This window comes from Dendrobium catenatum, unplaced genomic scaffold (genome assembly GCF_001605985.2).
Source record: "Dendrobium catenatum unplaced genomic scaffold, ASM160598v2 fragScaff_scaffold_334, whole genome shotgun sequence".
Taxonomy (NCBI): domain Eukaryota; kingdom Viridiplantae; phylum Streptophyta; class Magnoliopsida; order Asparagales; family Orchidaceae; genus Dendrobium; species Dendrobium catenatum.
Window position 1 is genome coordinate 1112059 of NW_021318796.1, and position 19817 is coordinate 1131875.

General features: G+C 33.3%; 1 protein-coding gene across 3 annotated transcripts in view; it reads left to right on the forward strand.

Annotated features, from left to right (window-relative positions):
• LOC110105786 (beta-galactosidase 15-like) overlaps nt 1-16393 on the forward strand; it is a 46911-nt gene extending 30518 nt beyond the window's left edge. For all 3 annotated transcript variants that reach the window (XM_020835428.2, XM_028693638.1, XM_028693639.1), the window contains 3 exons: nt 7959-8056; nt 9699-9809; nt 15863-16393. In XM_020835428.2, coding sequence (XP_020691087.1) covers nt 7959-8056; nt 9699-9809; nt 15863-15925 — 272 coding nt within the window. In that variant the 3' untranslated portion in view covers nt 15926-16393. The remainder of the gene's footprint in view (nt 1-7958; nt 8057-9698; nt 9810-15862) is intronic.
• Nucleotides 16394-19817: the final 3424 nt, after the last annotated feature.

The window sequence follows — 19817 nt, forward strand, 5'->3', positions numbered from 1 at the left end:
ATATGGCCCTTGGGGCAATTGAGGAAAATAAATGGCCAAAAGATGTATACCTGATCAGTACAAGACGGTACTCCGGGACGGTTGAATATGTTAAATAAGTAAAAGAAGATGCATTAGATATAGCTATGACATATGCATATGACATTTACATACCTTTCATGAGGACATAATCGAGACATTAAACACATGTTCCCCTTTCTTCTTAAAGCATGTAAATCAATATTTTTTTATGTCAACTGAGCATGTTTAGGATTAGAACTTTCTGCTGAGCGTAGCTCATTCCCTAGTTTTGGGAAATTTTCAGGAGACCCGACTCTTAGGTGATGGCTGATCACCCGAGGTTTACTTACAGACGACGCTTACCGGGTGACAGGTTCCTTTACTGTCTTTAGTAGTAGTAGATGTTGTAGTCATTTTTGTTATTTTGGATGGCATGCAGAAATTGTGTAGAAAATATTTTATATGGCCATCTTGTACATTTTGATAGACTTGTGTTATGATAATGTTGTAGATGTGCTTTAGTTATTTTGATTAGCTAAAATTGAATGGAATTGTTGATGAGAAATAAATTTCGCATCCGATCTCATTCCCGCCTCGTATCTACGAGCTAACCGGGCCGGATCGTGACAGTTAGGCCCTTATGAACTAGTCCAAGGCTATCCAAGAGGGGGGAGTGAATTGGTATTTAAAAATCTTTTAACCAAAGCACAACAAAGCTCAAACCAAAATCACCACGGAAAACAAGTGCGGAAAAATTAAATGCGGAAGTAGTAAAAAAAAACACAAGGGTTTATAGTGGTTTAGTCAACTCGACCTACGTCCACTCTCCGGAGGCGCCCTCCGAGTATTGCACTACCAAAGTGACTCTCCTTTAGCTACCACAACAAGGCGGAGAAGCCCTTACAAAAAAACCTCCTTTTTGCCACCCCCGAGAAGGCAGAGAACCCGACTCCTTTTGCTTCCTCCTGAAACAGGCAGAGAACCTCGATCGATCGCTGAAGCATACCTCTCCTAACCATTCCAAGGGCAAGAGACTCTAGTGGAAGAAGAGGTGGAACAATGCTTGGAGCAACCCTTGTGAATCTCCTTCACAAGCTCCCCCTCACAAGATCCTCTCTCTCTCTCTCTCTCTCTCTCTCTCTCTCTCTCTCTCTCTCCTCTAGGCTTTCTCAAGTCATGAAAGCAGCAAAAGATTATTCAAAACGTTGAACAATAGCTCTTAAATAGAAGAGCTTCAAAATAGCTCATTAACTGTAAGTTGCTGACATTATCGTCCAGGACGATAGTAATATCGTCCTGTACGATCAGTGCAATTTGAGCCTAATCAGCTGGGACGATCTGGGAAGAATAGAAGAAAGTTGTTCATATCGTCCAGGACGATAATAAATCGTCCTGTACGATTAGTTCAAATCACAGACTATCAGCCAGACAATCGCTCTGAAAAGAGTTATGGACGATTCCAAAATAGCTTGATCGTCCGGGCCGATCTCACGATCATTCCGGACGATTAGTTTAAATCAGAGAGAAATTGTCCAGAGCATCGCCCGGAATTTGAGCTGACCGATCCTGATCATCCAGGAGCAACTAAGGTTTTTTTAATTGATCGTCCGGGACGATGTGATCATATCATCATCCTTAATTGCTTGCCTTAAATGCCAGATTAATTTAGGCATAATTGTATCATATCATCCAGGCCGATACAATATCGTCCTGACCGATTTCCATAAATAAAGAATGCCTAAATAGATCATGGCGGCTAATTCTTTCTGTTTTGAGGCTATCGTCCAGGTCGATCAGCTAATGACGGCTGCCTTAACAAGATGTCCTGATTAGGGTTTCTGTTTTGAACCCGATCGTCCAGGACGATAATAATATCGTCCGAGACGATGTGAGTAAAAAACAGAAATTCTAAGTTAGACAGAAAAAACACTCAAGTGTGTGTGTGTAGGGTTACTTTGCATCAGAACACTTCAAAGATTACAATTGACACAAGAAAGGGAAAAAGAAAATTACAGACTGGCTCAGACCAAGTCTACCCAATCTTGAGCTGGTTCTGATTGTCATCTGATCTTGAGGCCCTGAAATGTCAGTAGAGAAGACAGTCGTAGAGAAGTAAGAGTGTTTACTAATTATCAAAACATAATCCATGAAAACAGATTTGCTACACTTAGATTATTAATATTATAAGTGCTTATGTTCCTCAAGTAAGTTTAGATATGTGTTTAAAATTAAAATTTTGATAATGACTTAGAAGAATCAATATAAAAGGTACCTCTTGAAGAAAGAGTTTTTGTTGGAGGAGATTTAAATGGACATGTTGGTAGAGAGATAGATGATTTTAAAAGCATTCATGATGCTTATGAATTTGAATTGACTATTGAAGGTGGTAAGTTCATAATAAATTTCTTATCCTTTGATTTTATAATTGCTAATATCTTATTTAAGAAAAATGATGAGCATCTCATCAAATATGAGAGTGGGTATAGTAAAACTTAGATTGATTATTTTCTTATAAGAAAAATATATTGTTTATATTGTAATGATTGTAAAGTTATTTTGAGTGAAAGTTTATGTATCCAACATCATTTATTATTTTTACTTTAAATGAAGGGATAGAAAAACAAAAATAAAGTAAAATATTATTATATGATTTTATAGGGGTATTAAAAATATATTAATAAAAATATTTTTGAAATAAGATTCTATATCTTAATATTTTGTTTGCGCATGAGGAAGCTAATATTATGATTATATAGTGAGTGTTATTAAGAATTTTGTAAAAAATGTGCTTGAAGTATCAATGAGAATAACTTTTAATAGTATAAATTGTTGGTGGTGGAATCAAAATGTGCAATAAAAGATAAAAAATAAGAAGATTTATTATAAAAATTTGTTTAGATGTATATATTCTCAAAATTGGGAAAGATATAAAGAAGCACCTAAGGAGTTTAAGAAAGCAATATGCAATGCAAAGATTTTAGCCTTTAATAATTTATATAATAGATTAATATTAAAGAAAGCAAAAGATATATGTATAAATTAACCAAACAGAGAAATAATAGTATGGATTTAGTTTAAGTGTATTAAGGATAAAGATCAAAAAGTGATTTTATTATAAGATCATATTCAACAAAGGTGGATGAGATATTTTGCTAAATTTTTCAATGAAGATTGTGAGAATTTGATTGACTTTAGTGACCTTATCACCTTAAATGAAAATAAAGATTTTTGTTTTTATCAGCGTATTTGTAAAACCAAAGTTAGAGAGGTTTTAAAGAAAATGAAGTGTGGAAAAGTAGTTGAACTTGCTGATATTCCAATAGAGATGTTAAAATGCTTAGGAGATGAAGGAATTTCTTGGCTTACTAAACTTTTCAATATTATTTTGAAAACTAAAAAGATGTCAAATAAATGGAGAATGAGAGTGTTGATTCATATTTTTAAGAATAAAAGGTGATGAACAAGATTGTGTGAATTATATAGGAATTAGGTTAATTATCATACTTTAAAACTATGTGAGAGAGTTATGAAGCATAGGTTGTGGCATGATACTAATGTTTCTCAAAATCAATTTGGATTCAAGCAAGGTAGGTCTACTATGGAAAAAAATAAAAATAAAAAAATAAATAAAAAATAAATAAATAAAACAAATAAAAAGGTGGGTCTACTATCGAAGCTATACTTTTATTGAGAGGTTTAATGGAGAAGTATAGAGAGAATAAGGAGGATCTACGTATAATATTTATTGATTTTGAGAAAGCATATGAGAAAGTTTTAAGAGAAGTGCTATGTAGAGTTCTAAAAAAGAAAGGGGTTAATAATGCTTATATTCGTGTCATTAAGGATATGGATGTAGGAGTTGTTACTTGTGTTCAAACACAAAGTGGTTTGACCAAGTATTTTCCTATTTCAGTTGGATTACATCAAGGATCAGTTTGAAGCCCATATCTTTTTTCTTTAGTCATGGATGTTCTCACTAGACATTTGCAAGAGGATGTACCTTGGTGTATGTTTTTTGTTGATGATATTCTTCTTGTTGATAAGACTAGAGAGGGAATTAAAGGTAAACTTGAATTATGGATGTTAACCTTAGAGTCTAAAGGTTTTTTTCTTGAGTAGATCTAAAATTGAATATATGGAATGTAATTTTAGTAGTAATTGGCCTAGTGAGGAGATTGTGACTTTGGGCGATCAAGTCATTAATAAGAGTACAAATTTTTGATATCTTGGGTCTATTGTTCATAGTGATGGTGAAATAGATGGGGAATATTATTAGTAGAATTCAAGTTGGATTGTTGAAGTGGAGGAATGCATCAGGCTTGTTGTATGATTGAAAAGTCCTTTTAAACTTAAGGGAACATTTTATAAGATGGTGGTGAGCCCTGCAATGCTTTATGGTGCAGAATGTTGGCAATTAAAAGGGAAGCATAATATTAAGTTAAGTGTTGCAAAGATGAGGATGGTCAAGTGGATGAATTGCTTTACTCTTAGAGATAGGATACAAAATGAGTATTTACGTGAAAATGTTGGAGTAGCTCCAGTGGAAGATAAGATTAGATAGATTCTCCTTAGATGGTTTGGTCACATAAAATGGTGGCCTTCTAATGACCCAGTTAGGAAAGTAGATATTTTAAATTTGACTTATGTTAAGAAAGTTATAGGTATACCTAAAAAGACTTGGTTTGAAATATTAGGAATGACCTTTCTTGATTAGATTTAGATGATAATTTGATTCTTAGTATGGCATAATGGGGAAAAATGATTCATGTAGCTGACCTCATATAGTGGGATAAATGTATGATGTTATTGTTGTTGTAATGGTTGATGCGGACATCAAATTATGAAAAGTCTTTCAGAGACATGGCCGACGATCTACGGCCATGATCGTGCCAATATGTTTTGAGTCATCATATGTATTTCAGTATTTGTGTTATTTATTTATTATATGTATTTGTTTTATTAGTATTTCCTACTTTACCCTTAAGGGTTTTGTCGTATGTAAGCCTTAGGAGCAATATTGTCTTTCGTTCCCTTCCATTGTAAGTGGTTATATATATGCCCCTTGTATTTCTTTTGAAGTTAATGAATGATGATCATGAAAATTCATGCATTCTTGTGTTTGTGTGAGAGCTTGAGAGCTTTGGAGAGAAATCCCTAGGAGAGGGTAAACGGATGACCCACCAACTTTGGAAGAGTCTGGGTTCGTGACTATTTTCTTCTCTATCTTTTCTTCTTCCTCCCTTTCTTCCCCTCCACCACTGACCAAGAAGCCCCCCTTCTCTCCCGGTCGAACCACCTCCCCACCCATCCAAACTGTCGGCCAACTTTGCTCCACCTCCCTAACTCCCAGTCAACCCCCATACCCCACCACCTCGCCTACTTGGCTACCCCCCCAGCCATATCACCACATCTCCAAACCCAAACCTCCCCACCGCCGGCCATAGGCCCTTTCTCCTTGCCTCCCACATTCAAAGCCCCTCTTTACTACTTTCCTTTTCTCCTCCCAATCCATTTGGGAAAGCCTTAAAATTCAAATATTCAATTAATTTGAAATTTGAATTATTTCCTAAAATAGAATCTTATTTTAGGAAAGTCTCCTAAATCCAAGCCCAAATCAATTTCAATTTCAAATTGAAATTGATTAAAATTCCTTTCCTTCTCTACAAGGGCTTGATTTAGCAAGTCTTAAAACCCACCCCAACCCTAATCCCCTTATCCTAGCCGCCGGCCACAATAAACACCTCCACCAAACCGCCACTTCTCCTGACCCTCTCATCTTAATTACTTCTTTCCTATTTGGGGTTTGTTGTAATTTAGGAAGCTTTTGAATTTAAATTCAAATGAATTGAAATTTCAAATCATTTCCTAAATTAGATATATTAATTTAGGAAAGTATTCAAATCAAACTTATTCCAAATTCAAATAAGATTTGATTTAAATATTCATTCCTCAATTTAAAACTCTTGAATAGGCAAGCTTTAATTCTTTTTTAAACCCTTTCCCCCCTCATCACCATGCCGCCGCCCCCTCTCTCCTCTTTCTCTCTTTCCCCACATTAATTCCCCGACCTTTACCCACCTCAATCAAATCTCTCACTTAGAAGTATTCTTCTCCCGGCCATTACTTTGAATTCAATTTTCAAACCACAGTTCTCTCTCAATTAATTCTGAAATTTAATTTCAGATTTAGTAGAACTATGGTTTAAAATTGCGCAATATAAGGCTCGCCTTGAGGCCTGCCTTTGCACAATTCCAGTAAAAAATGCCTCGATGCTTATGCCTCGAGTTTTTTTACGAGGCTTGCGCCTCAACTTGGTTGAGACCTGCCTCGCCTCACGCTATATATATTAAAACTCACATAAATCTTGAAGTAAATGTCCGACATTGGACTCTATAGGAGAGGAGGAAGGGGAGAGAGCAATTCATCATAATGATGATTCAAATGAAGAACCCCTTAGTGATGACAGTGCTGATGACTTTTGAGTTATTATGTGATATGTCATTGCTATTTATTTTTGGAAATTTGAATTATATGTTAATGAAAAGTATATTGGGATTTGGGAAAGATAGAATTTTGAGTTGAACTATATTTCATGTTGTCTTATTATTGGGATATTTTGATTTCACTTCATATCTTATGCTTTTTTATGTTTTATATTATTCACTCATTAGCATATAAAAAATTTATCATTTTATGTTTACGCTATCTTTTGATTTTGAGGCTTACGCCTCAAAACGCCTTGAGGCTTACGCCTCGCCTCACGAATGAAAAACGCCTCAATACCCTAATACGCAATTTTAAACATTGAGTAGAACCATTGGCAGCCCTAGCCACCTCTTCCCAAAGCCTCTTCCTCAAATATTCGATTCTTGGGAATTCTCTGACCGCTGTCCAAGAATTACAGCAAGTTAACCTTGCTTTCCCGCATCTCCGAGAGACCTTTCTTGCTGCCCAAGACCCCTCCAACTTGGAAAGACTGCAGTCCAGATTTTTCTGGACGCTGTTTGGTTGCTGTCCAGGAAATTTTGGCAAGACAAGCAGCTGTCCTGCTCCCAGAAACTTCCTATTTGCTGTCCTGAAGGTTTCCATCTGCTGTCCAGAAAATCCAGCAGGCTTCTAGTGCTGTTTCGCCATCCGGGAGACTTCCATTTGCTGCCCAGAAGACCCGAACTGGCTGTCCACCCACAGAACTTCGTCAAGATCAGCCGCCACACTTCGGAGCTTCCTCCGCGCACCTCAAACCAAACCTAAGAACTTGACGATGGTGAACTCTTCCTCAAGTTTCCTATCTTCCTAGTTTATTTTCAATTGTAGTTATATTTTGATTCACAAAGATCATGTTTATTCTCCTCCGCTAAAACTTAGTGATATAGAGAGTTGACTGAGGGATCCTTGCATAGTTATTAGTCTTATTGTTAGCATAGGGATTTTTGATGAAAACCTTCCATTTATGCAACATTCGAGTAATTTACTATTTTAGGATCTTAACCTCTACGCATGTGATTTGGCCTAAACTTATTTTATCGCCTTATTGTTTTGTCTCATCTTTTAAAATCAATATAAGTTTATTTACTATTGTTCTCTAAAATTTAAGCGTGCAAAAATCTTAAATCAAATATCATCTAAGCATTGTAGTCCTGCATCATCCACTTTTGTGAGACTTTAGAAAATTTGGTATGAAGTTGGAAGCAAAAAGAATCTCTTATATCACAATTCTAATCAAATCTATTTTACCACGTCCGACCCTACCAGAAAATCAGCCGTATTTTTATTTCTTTCATTTTCATCTCTGGCCTTCTGTTACAGGCAGCTAAACATGCCTCAAGTGCAAGTTTTTCAATTGCAATGGTGCAGAGACTATATTTTGAGTTTATTTCTTTGTCTCTTTTTTCTTTGTGACTTGTAGAATAACAAGGATTTAGCTTTCCATGCATTAATGACTTTGCTTGGAAATGAAGGTGGTACATATGGGAACTGGGTTAAGCTGGAGCAAACCCTTCAACTGGTTCAGGGATACAATGAATTGGCATTATTGTCTGAGACTGTCGGCTTGAAGGTAAGGTGACATGATTTTAAAAGATTCTAATTTATTAGGCTGAGTGTGAATTTTCCATTTGGGCTGGTATATTTGCAACGCGATCTGTATTCAGGCAGCCTGTTGTTCACTTGCTGAATTACATTTTTTTTAGTTCATACACCTTTAAACGATGGTATTTTATAGCAACTGGTAGTAGCAAAACTAAAATATTCTAGAGAGAAGAGTTAGAGCTTTAATGAAATTTAAAATATATTTCCGTAGGAAGATATTCTTGTAATTTCATATCAGGTAATATAATATAAATTTCCTTTCCTGTTGGATTTGTGCTAACTTAACCATTCTAAATGCTGAATAACAGGGAAAAAAAAAAGAAGAGTAAACAGTCTGTTTATTCCTCTATGCCACCCTTTTTCATCTCTATATTTTGCAATTAAAGTAATGTCGAGCAACTTCTAATAGAGAGATGAACATGGTTGATCTCTGGACAAAATGGCCCAAAATAGTTATAATAGTTATTTTTATTTTTTATAATAGTGTGGCAGAGATGAGGATGCTTAGGTGGATGAGTGGCTTTACCCTTAGAGATAGGATACGAAATGAGCATATACGTGAAAAGGTTGGAGTAGCTCCAGTAGAAGATAAGATTAGAGAAAGTCGCCTTAGATGGTTTGGTCACATAAAACGGCGGCCTTGCGATGACCCGGTTAGGAGAGTAGAGGTATTAGATTTTACTTATGTTAAGAAAGGTAGGGGTAGACCTAAAAAGACTTGGTTAGAAAATATTAGGAATGACCTTTCTTTATTAGATTTAAATGAGAATTTGACTTTTAATAGGACACAATGGAGAAAAAGGATTCATGTAGCCGACCCCACGTAGTGGGATAAAGGCTTGATGTTGTTGTTGTTGTTGTATAATCATATTTCCTGCACCATTTTGAGATTGGAGTAAAATGCAAATCAATTTTTGTTTACTCTGGACTGGGAGCCCCATGCATTGTTTGCACTCTTTGAAGATTGCGATTGGTTGGAATTTGTAATTTTTTACATTTGTTGAGCAAGATAAAAGTTTTCTATCTCGTAGAATCCTATTCATACTGCCCTCCTACTCTATGGGCATTATTTTAAAATTGATTTTTTCAAGTATATTTTATTTATTTTATATACTTTCATTCTTTTATAAAAAATTTTCTTTTCTGTGCCATTATGTTTCTTAGTAATGTGTTAGCAGTTCATTAGTAATTATTAATGTTTTGTTAGTACTTTATTGGTAATTTGTTTGCATGTTTTTATTTTTATCATCTATAATTTTTAGAATTCTTAGTCATTTAACATAGTTTATGGCTTAGACAAATTTGTATTATTGATCTGGAGACACTTATTCCCCAAATATTTTGGGAATTTTATCATTTAATCAAGTGTGAGGTTTGAAGAATTTTTAGAGGTTATCTCCTCATACTAGCATGAAGCTTATTTTTCAAGTAACTTTTTCCTTCTTGCATTTCTTTTCTCTTTCTCGTTCCCTTCTTTTTCTGTGATTGGTTCAATATAGGTTTGTGTTTAGTTAGATTAATTACAAGTTCTATTACCGATGCAGCTGGTTTCTGTTATAACTCTCTTTCTATAATTGCGACTTCAAATTTTTCTTTTCTTTTAATTGCAGAACTATGGCGCTTTCATAGAAAAGGATGGAGCCGGATTCAGGGGTCCAATAATGCTGACTGGGTTTAAAGATGGGGAAATTGACCTATCTAGTTTTCCCTGGACTTACCAGGTATGCCTTCTATAAGATTCAAATGTTTGTTGGAACCATGAAACAGTAGTTATATCTGTCTTTTATTATTATTTGTTTGTTTAAATAAATACTTAAGTTCAGTAAACCAGCAGCATTCAACCATCGGACTTCCTTGAACAGCATCATGGACTCAATGCTATCTTGCCTAGGGCACGTGCTTTTTTGCACTTAAATAACAATTGCGCATTCTATTTCAAAAACGGCTTTATTAGAACTGAGGATAATGCTTTTCTAGTTGTAGAGAGGTGTTTTGATGTCTATTTATAGTATAAAACTAGAGTATGAAATAAATACTAGAGAGGTTATACCAATTAGGATAATATATTATAGAATAATGATTAAATTTTTTATAATTATTAAGTTCCAATATGTTAACCCCTATGATAACACTCTCCCTCTAGCTGAAGCATAGAAATTATAAAGATCCAATTTACCGCAAAGATTAAAAGAACAAAGTGATCCTATAGCTTGTAAAAATTAATTAGCTAAAATTTAGTGGACACATGATAATGATAGTTTTCTTGAATAGAGCTGCATCTTGAATGAGTTAACATTCAATTTTATTATGTTTTGTTATTTCATAAAAAAATTTAGGTTTCTAATAATATAAATTGCTTGTTGGCTCATTTAAGAAGCATGGGTTGAGCAATGTAAAACCCAAATTCTTCAATGAGATTTTTTATCCACATTATGTGATAGGCAAAATGAGCATTACCCTATATTCAACTTCCACACTTGTTTCTAATAATAATAATATAATTTCTTACAATATTTTTCTCCACAATAACTAATATTCTGAAGTAGATATTTTATCTTGAAAGATAATCAAGACAGCATAAGAGGAGGTTTGATTTTTAAATGTCTGTTTTTTTGATAAACCAATCATTTTCTATATACTTTTAATATATCTTTAGATCCTTAAGAGAAACATCATAGTGTTTTGCTTGCTTATACATATGTTGACTTCTCATACAAGCAACAGAAAAACAGAAAAACTAGGTAGCGATAATTCTATAGATAATTTTACAAAGATGATAATAAGAAGTATCTTGGAAGCATTCTTTATCAATAGAAGTCTGTAAAATACCTATTAGCGTTAGTATCATTTGAGAAGCCAGTTTATTAAAATAGGCCTAAGGCATTTCCTTCGGGAAAAATGAAACACCATTTATTTTCTGTAGAAAAACTCAATACCTAGATAGAATTAAGATATCCCATTTTTTATGCCGATAAAAAAACTATTTATAGACTATGGACGAATTTTCTAAGAAAGTTTAGTATATTTTTATGTAAATTTATCTTCTTTTTTTTTTCAGCATTTCTTGCGCTATTTATTTCCTGATTGATTCAATGAAAAATAGTTTGGATATCTTGTAAAAACTTGTGTCTAAAAGACTTGGTACTATTATATTTTTTTATTGATTTGCGAATTTTCTGTATGATTTTTGTTTGTGGGAATATATTAGAGAGATGGGGTACTGAGATTACGGGTTTTAATCTCTCTGTTTAGAGATTGAGGCAGAGAAAGACAAGTTGAGGTGGAGAGAGATCTCTTTCTTCTTAGAGAAAGAAAGAGATGGAGAAAGAAGAATATGATGAGAGGAGAGATTAAAAGAAATAGAGAGAAAGAGAGGGGGTTGATAGGGAAAGAGACTATTCTCAAATGATTTATATGCTCTTCATCATTCTTAGTGAAAAACAACGTATCGTAAAAAAAATAATTACAAATTGATTAAGATAAGGCTTGAAAATTTATTCATTATATCTATAAATATAGTTGTGGCATTTGTCAGTCCAAATGGCATAACGAAAAATTCATAATGCCCATATCTAATACCAAAAGTTGTCTTTTCAATATCATATTCTGTCACTCTACCTTGATGGTAACTAAATATCAAATCAATTGTAAAAAATACAAAAGAACCTGCTAACTGATTAAATAAATCATCAAAACTTGGAAGAGAGTACATGTTTTCAATGGTCATCTTATTTAACTCCATGTAATCAATATAGAGTCACATCGAATCATCATTCTTCTTAACAAATAACACAAGTACACTCCAAGTAGATGTACTGGGTCTAATAAAGCCCTTTTATATCAGTATTGATAATTGGCTTTTTAATTCTTGTAACTCTTTGATTGTTATTATGTTAGAGGTTTTTACAATTGGGTTGTTCCTGGTTGAATATTTATTATAAATTCTACTTTCTTCCCGGTGTCAAATTATCCAACTCTTTCGGAAAAATACCTATGAATTCATTCACCACACGAATATAATTTACATCATCAAGCCCCTTAACTAGCTTCTAACTTTGCTAAGAAAATTAATTCGCCATATCTCATACTTATTTTCACCTTAATAGAAAAAATCAATGATGAAATTGCTCATTTTTCACACTAAAAATAAAATACCTCAACTCCAGGAAAATTGAGCCAGACTCTTTTCTTCCAACATTTAATAGTGGCAAAGTATTTGATCAATACTTAAAATTATTTCAAACTCCACTAAAGATAGCACAATTAAATCTAATCGGAATTCCCTACAGGCTATCATAAGGTTAACTAAACATGAAGTACTGGCACCTAAATAATCCCTAGCATGTAATTGAATATATTCAAACCAAGAGTAAAAATAACATGTTCCAAGTGTAATTTGTCACATAACACTTCAGATATAAAAGAGTTCAATGCACCGAATAAAAAAAAAAAAAAAAAACTTTGCAGTTAGATATTGAAGCATTACAACAAGTATATTACATTACAATAGGTAGACATATCAATCTTTTAATGATTGTAACATCAAACTTTGCACTTAGATATGTAAGCATCTTGCTTTTTTTTAAACTGCAAATAATATCATAATTAGTTAGTTCAGGTTCTGACCATATATATAACATAAAGTTGGCTTTTATTGTTTCATGATAATGTTCAACCGAGCACAGGTAAAACCTAGCATTATAGTCGTTGAACTACATTTAGATCCTAATGCCTCCATTGAGATCCATTTTTTCCACCTGTGTAGTTACTATAACATTTCATTGTCAACTCTCAACTAATATGATATTCATTAAGCTGCAAATTTTTGTACTCATATTTTACTAGGAATTTTATGTTTCATGACATAATATAAAAGACATTTATATAATACTTGTATAAGCAGAATGAGAAAGTAGTAAATAGCCAGTCCTTTTCTTGCTAAGAATATTATCAAGTAGAAAAATATTTATGTAATCATATAATATCTCAATTTAAGTTTGAACTATAAAAATTTATATTTTGTAGTTCATACTAGAATATTTGATTGTAAAGTCACTCAACTAAATTTAAGTAATTTTAACACTTTTATCCTTTATTTTTAATCAATTTTGACTGCATATGCCCATAAATGCTAAAATTTACTTTTTATATTAGAATTTCATTCTTTCCCCATAATGAGTTGTCTTTTTAATTCTACACCTTGTACCATTTTTCGCTTGTAAATCACCTACATAATCCACAATTCTTCAATCTTATAATTTATACCATTCAATTTTCCAATCAATTGAATAAAATCACTTATATCTAAAATAACAATTTTACATCGTAACTTCTGCTCCGCATATGCCTATTGAATTTTTAAATTACATTTAGATATAATCTACTTTAAGAACATTAGCAATATTTGAAAATCTATAATACAATTATAATAAAAATCAAACTACTCAACTCTGCTCTCTCTCCCTCACGCTCTGCTTTCTCTCCAGAGAATCTCGCAAGCAAAACCTAGCTAATAGAATTCGAATGGGAGAGGCTTACACAACAAGGCTAAAATACTGATGCTTAAAACTTTCCTAGTTTTTGATTTCATCATTAAGGGTTGCATGCTTCTTGAAGTGGATGGCTAAGTGGAGTTTAACTATTGATTACTATTAGTGCTTGCTACAATAAGATACTATTAACTATATTATAAATTATAAACTTATATGTATAACCCTAATAGTGGAAACTGAGTGGAATTGAAATATGAATTAGTGTGTTAGTGTTGTGCTAGTGTTTAATTATACCCTAATTAACATAAATATTAGTATTTACTTAATAGTAGTTTAACTTAATGTAATTTGTGCTAGGGTTTAATTACTAATTAAATATAAGTAAATGTTAACAATAATTAACATTAATTTATTAATTAATAGAAATGTAATTTATTAATTAAATATAATTAACAGTTAATAGTAATTAAAAGGAATTATAAAGTAAACTTTGAGAAAAAATAAACTTGTTGGGAATTTTAATGAAAGTTAATCTTTCAGGCATACTTTAATTAAGAAAAAATTGATTTTTATCTAAAACTTGTGTATTACATCTACTTAGAGGAGGCAGTATACCCATGCTGACCGAAGGATACTTGTTGGAAGCTATGGGTCGTTGTCTAATGGTACCTTATAGATTCTGGATAAATGTTTGTTTTAGAGGACATATATGAGTCAATATTATTTGACAAAGGCCTTTTTGCATTATCAAGTATATCCTTGATTAATTTCTCAATGGTTTAAGGCTATTGGGGAATAGATGGGCTTTGGGCAGAATTTAATGGCACCATTTGGCAAGAAAATCACCCTGTCAGAGGGTCCTGATTGCAACTGTTTACCTATGATGTTATTTGATAACGAAACCACCAGCTAGTGGGCACATGTCATATCCTTACTAGCAAGAGATGATTTGATAAAGAATCTTAGTAAATATCTTCCATGACATTCGCTCTTTGTGAGTTGAGTTTAATCTTAAATTTATCACTCTAGACAAACGATTGTGGAAGGCAGATGAATTTTAACCCGCACAATATTCTCGGACTTAGATTTAGGAGTTTTGGTATGATAATCGAAGCATATGTGGGTTCACCGTTTTTAAGACTTATCTTTTCATGCAATTTTGAACATCATTGCATTTTACATTTGCATTACCTTTAGTATATATATATATATATATATATATATATATATATATATATATATATGAGATTTGCATATAACATACGATGCACTAATTACATATGCATGTTTGTTTAGGCAAATTTGATGAGATTGATACTGCCTCAGAATGCATGCACATCTTAAACATATCTAGATTTTATCATTTTGGTAGCCTTAGACCTTTATCCACGAATTTCTAAGCATTTTGTATTAAAATTATATCTTTGCTTTGTACAATTCATGTTAGTATAGATTATGTGAATTCTATTTTTTTTGTTTTTTTTTTCTTTTGCTTTCATATTTTATAAATTTAAGAATTTTAAGAGTTTCGGGGTATCGCCTTTTATATGCTAATACAAATGGGGTTGTGAATTCGGTGACATGGAAGACAATTTTACGAAAATATGGGAATTCTTGTTTAAATTTCAAGACATAATAGGATTTGAATGCCATTTTGCAAAATTCTTACAAGTGACAATCATGCGAATTTGACTTTTTCAATTTGATATTATACATTTTTTTGATGAATTTTTTCCTTCGCCTTTTGGTCGCTTTCAAGAAAATATTGTTGCTCAGATGGCTATTAATAGTGTTTCGAACAAACATTGGGAGTAGGTATGAGTATAAGAGGTTATCTACACGAGCACATCATGTTTTAAACATGTCGTACAGTTAAGTATATATATATATATATATATATATATCATTAATTTTGTGGACCCTTTAAGGCCTTTTCCTCTATAAGTTTGAGGGATAGGGGATTCATTTCACTTGCAAGGCTTGGGTTTTAGTGAGAGCTTGGAGTCTCTTGCAAGTTATGTGATAGATCCCTTAATGTTTTTGGAGGGTTTGCTAATGTTTTGGGTAAATTTACCAATTATGTTCCCTGTATTGTAAGTTTTATTCCCAGTTGCTTTCATTATAATTTTTTTTTGCTTGCATTTAATTTTTAAGCATTTTATTTTATATTGTAATTTTCTTAAATCATTTAGGTTTTATAAGTTTTCGGTTCCCTGTTTTAATTGAATTATGTTCCCTGCAAAAAATTTTTAACTCCCAAATTTTACTAAAAAAATCGACAGCATCTCGCCGTCAATCGTTATATCCTACCACGCCCTTCCAGGCGTGATTGGGTACATGCATAGCAAAATTGTGTTAGCTAAAAGCACTCACGTAATACTCACCATTGTCGAAATTCAACACTACGCCCAAATGGACGGCAAGTGCCTCACCTCGCAGTGACGTGTATGTCACTTATGAGTCTACCCTTTCCACCACAAACATGGCTGACAAGCTTCTTCCCACCACGCCCAAAAGGTATGGCATGTGAGTACTCACCACGATGAATGCATGGAAAGCATGATCCACTCGCAATGTTGTGAATGCCATCTATGAGGCTGTTCCTGATGTGCTCGAAGGGGTGTGCCTGGTAGTTCTCTCACTGCGTCGATCGTATCACTAAGTGTTTTAGAGATTTTAAGGCTTAGCATTGTTATACCTGTGTCCGTAGAATTGGCGAGCTGGCAGTGAAGTGATTAAATTTGCAAGAAAGTGAATATGTTGTTATGCACATATATTTTTTTTATGAAAATAACTTGTTGAATTTTTTTTTTTAATTTAGCATGCTTTTTTTAGAGAGAGGTGTTTTCAGCTCTCTTGCTATAGAGAAAATGAGAAAGAGAGTGTTTCAATTTTTTTTTTTTTTTTTTTTTTTTTTTTTTTTTTTTTGTAAACAGATTTGGAGGTGATTTGAAAGATGTTTAGAGAGATTTAGAGGGGTTGGTTGTAGGAATTTTAGTAGATAGAGAATAATGAAGAGATGGATTTGATCAAAACCTTTTCAGTTATATATATATATATATATATATATATATATATATATATACCATGTTAAACATTAATAGACATAATTTTTGTGAGGTGTACTTTTAATTAGCCTGAATTCTACAAGTAAGAATAACTCTAACAGGCTTTGTTTAACGTGGTAGATTAAAACTACTAATAATGATAAACCCATTCTCAACATAATGAATACACAATATCGAATTCAACAGATAGAAAACCAAACTTCATTTTCGTGCTTAATTTATCATAATAGGATTTGATAACATAAATATGAGTTAATGCAATTTAAACCTTCAGTTAAAAAATTTCATAAAAATGATTGGAGATTTATTTAAGGTCTAACAGAAAGTAAATGGTGGTTGCTTGGTCGGCACAGGTGGTGGATGGGAGCTCGGACGGAGTTTGACCTACGTATAAACTTCGTCCGAGCTGAATGACGGTGGGAGCTGTAGGTGTCACGATCCGGCTCGGTGAGCTCGCGTAGGCGAGGCGGTAACGGAGGTCGGATCGTAGGTAAAATATCTAATTCCTAAAACTATCACCTTAACATTTGAATGAGCATCTAAAATATCAAATTGAAAATCACATAAACATAAAAGCAGGCATAACTATAGAATTATCTTTCCTTAGGCGCTCCTCTTCTACGATAAACATTGCCACCCTTTCTACTCATTTTTTATTTACTTAAACTTACCTGAAAAATTTGAACAACTAAAATTAAGCCGAAACTCATTAAGTAAAACACAATTCTAAACTACAGTAATCAAGGCAAAATGAACAAAATGCTAGATGCCAATTTTTTTTTAAAAGCATAACGAATTCATTTCTTAATAACATACCATTAACATATACATGAATTCATACATTTATATCCTTTCATAATTCATTTTTCATATCCATATCATTTTTCATAACTTTCTCTTTTCGTTTATATTACAATCGTCACAGGAGCCACCGTCTAGTACCATAAAGGTACTCCTTTAACATTTTTCTTTTTCATATCCTTACCATATCAACATGCACGAGTATAACGTTCCCAGCTAGTACCATCATGGGGTGAGCTCCATCATTTCAGCATGCGCATACAAGCATTCAATATAACATTCATATCATATCATATCATTTCATTTCATTTCATTTCATTTCTATAACTGATGCACTTTATCATATAATGTCATAAAATGTGACATAAACTTTGCATAATCAATCATTTGAACATAGAAGTAAAATCATAATTTAAATTAATCATAAATATTGCATGAATATGTTTGGACTTTCATGTCACGCCCCAAGATCTAACTTGGAAAGAATGTCAATCTATTACTCAAACAATTTACCAGAGTTATCTAAAACCTTCAATTAAACAGTCTATCAAACATCTATAAAATTTAAAACATCAATATACAAGTCGATTCATATCTCAAAAGGTCATGTACAATACTCAGGAACTACACTACAATCACCAGTACTGAAATCTATCCTGAGTACAAAAGAATCAAAATCAATCAAAAGACAAAAACCTGAAGATCCGGATCAATTCCTATCTTCTGCTCTCTTGCCCTGACCTGAAAATATCAACCACATATAATGAGCTTTACAAAGCCCAGCAGGTCACCTAAACCTATAACTGAAATCAAAGCACGGCGATGCTATCAATATGCATGTCAATCAATCAAATCATCAGTCAATGGTCAATGAGTCTATGCAATGTGGAAATCCATAGTCAATGAAACCAGTCAATGCAACAGCAGGCAAAACGATAAATCCAGCTCAATCAATCAGTACGTGAAATCTCAAGAGAATCCGTCGATCAATCAAATCAATCGTATCGAACCAATCTATCGTATCAAAGCAAATCTCTAGTATCAAGTCGGTAAAATCAATCGGAAAATCAATAAATCGATGCATATCATTCAATGGTCTTACTTACTAGACAAGCACAAACGCTGGCTATGTTGCTGTTGTAGAATCCGTATTGCTGTTGTAGATGTCTATACGTTGGTTCTATCAAGAAGAGTCGTCACTCTTTTGCCCGTCGGCCGCCCGTCGGCAAGTTTTCGGTGGCCAACCTGGCGTTTGGCCGCTGAAAACTTCGATACAGACGGCTAACTAAAGCCACCGGTAAACGACCTAAAATAGTTGGTAATATCGCGGTGTCTGGGGTTACACCGGTGATATGCTAGCGTCTCAAGCGCCGGAATTCTTTGTTTTTCACTGAAGGTAAGCCAACCGATGTTTAACCAGGGTTTATCCAGAATCCCACTGTAATAATCGAGATTTTTAACCGGCGGCTGAACGTTCCGATACCCCGCTGATTTGAGCGGTCATTGCGCGCTAGCAACTGGAACCTTACCGAGCGGCATTATCACCTGGGAAAAAAAACCCAGATAAAAACAACGACAGAAATGTTTCGACGCATTAATTTTTCGTCAGTGTTTCGAAACCATCCAAAAAGCCGCCGGTGTTTCCTAGCAGCCGCTTGAAAACAAGTTAGAGAATTTGTCGGAATAAACCGCGGTGAATGAGTGATTTTCCTGTAGTGATGTTTCAATACCATATTCTTAACTTTATAATTAGAAAGGTTTAAATAGTTAATTCAGTAAAACATAAAATATAATGTTACTTTTCTTGAAACATATAAGAATTTGACTTTTCGTCAGACGTATACTTTGTTACACTTTCACATGGATATTTAAAGTATAGAATTGGTTCTAGAAGCAAACATAGTATAATGTTTCATCACATGTCATGAAGCATCATGTACACACATTAGGAATGAATGAGTAACTATTTTAAAACATCTTTGGTAGTTAAACTATTCTATTTTTGAAAATGTCCTTTAATAATTTATTTTCATTTAATATAGTATATGTCAATTATTCATTATGTATGCAAATCTCGATGTTTCTTAATCTAAGCTGTTCACTTTCAGCTCCGACTATCAACCTCCTCGGTGAAATAGATCTATGCTCAATCCCTTATAACTCCACTTGCACTTCATATCGTCACTGAACCTCTCAGACCTAAACTAAAAGTGAGTGGGGACCAAAATAACCTTTCAGATGTCCAAGGTAGATGAATTATAAATTAAAAGAGAAATATATCACAGAAAGTTGGATTTGTTATAAGAATGTAGTTGCACTTTATCAATTACCCATATAACACATCCATCCATAATGATCACAAAGTATA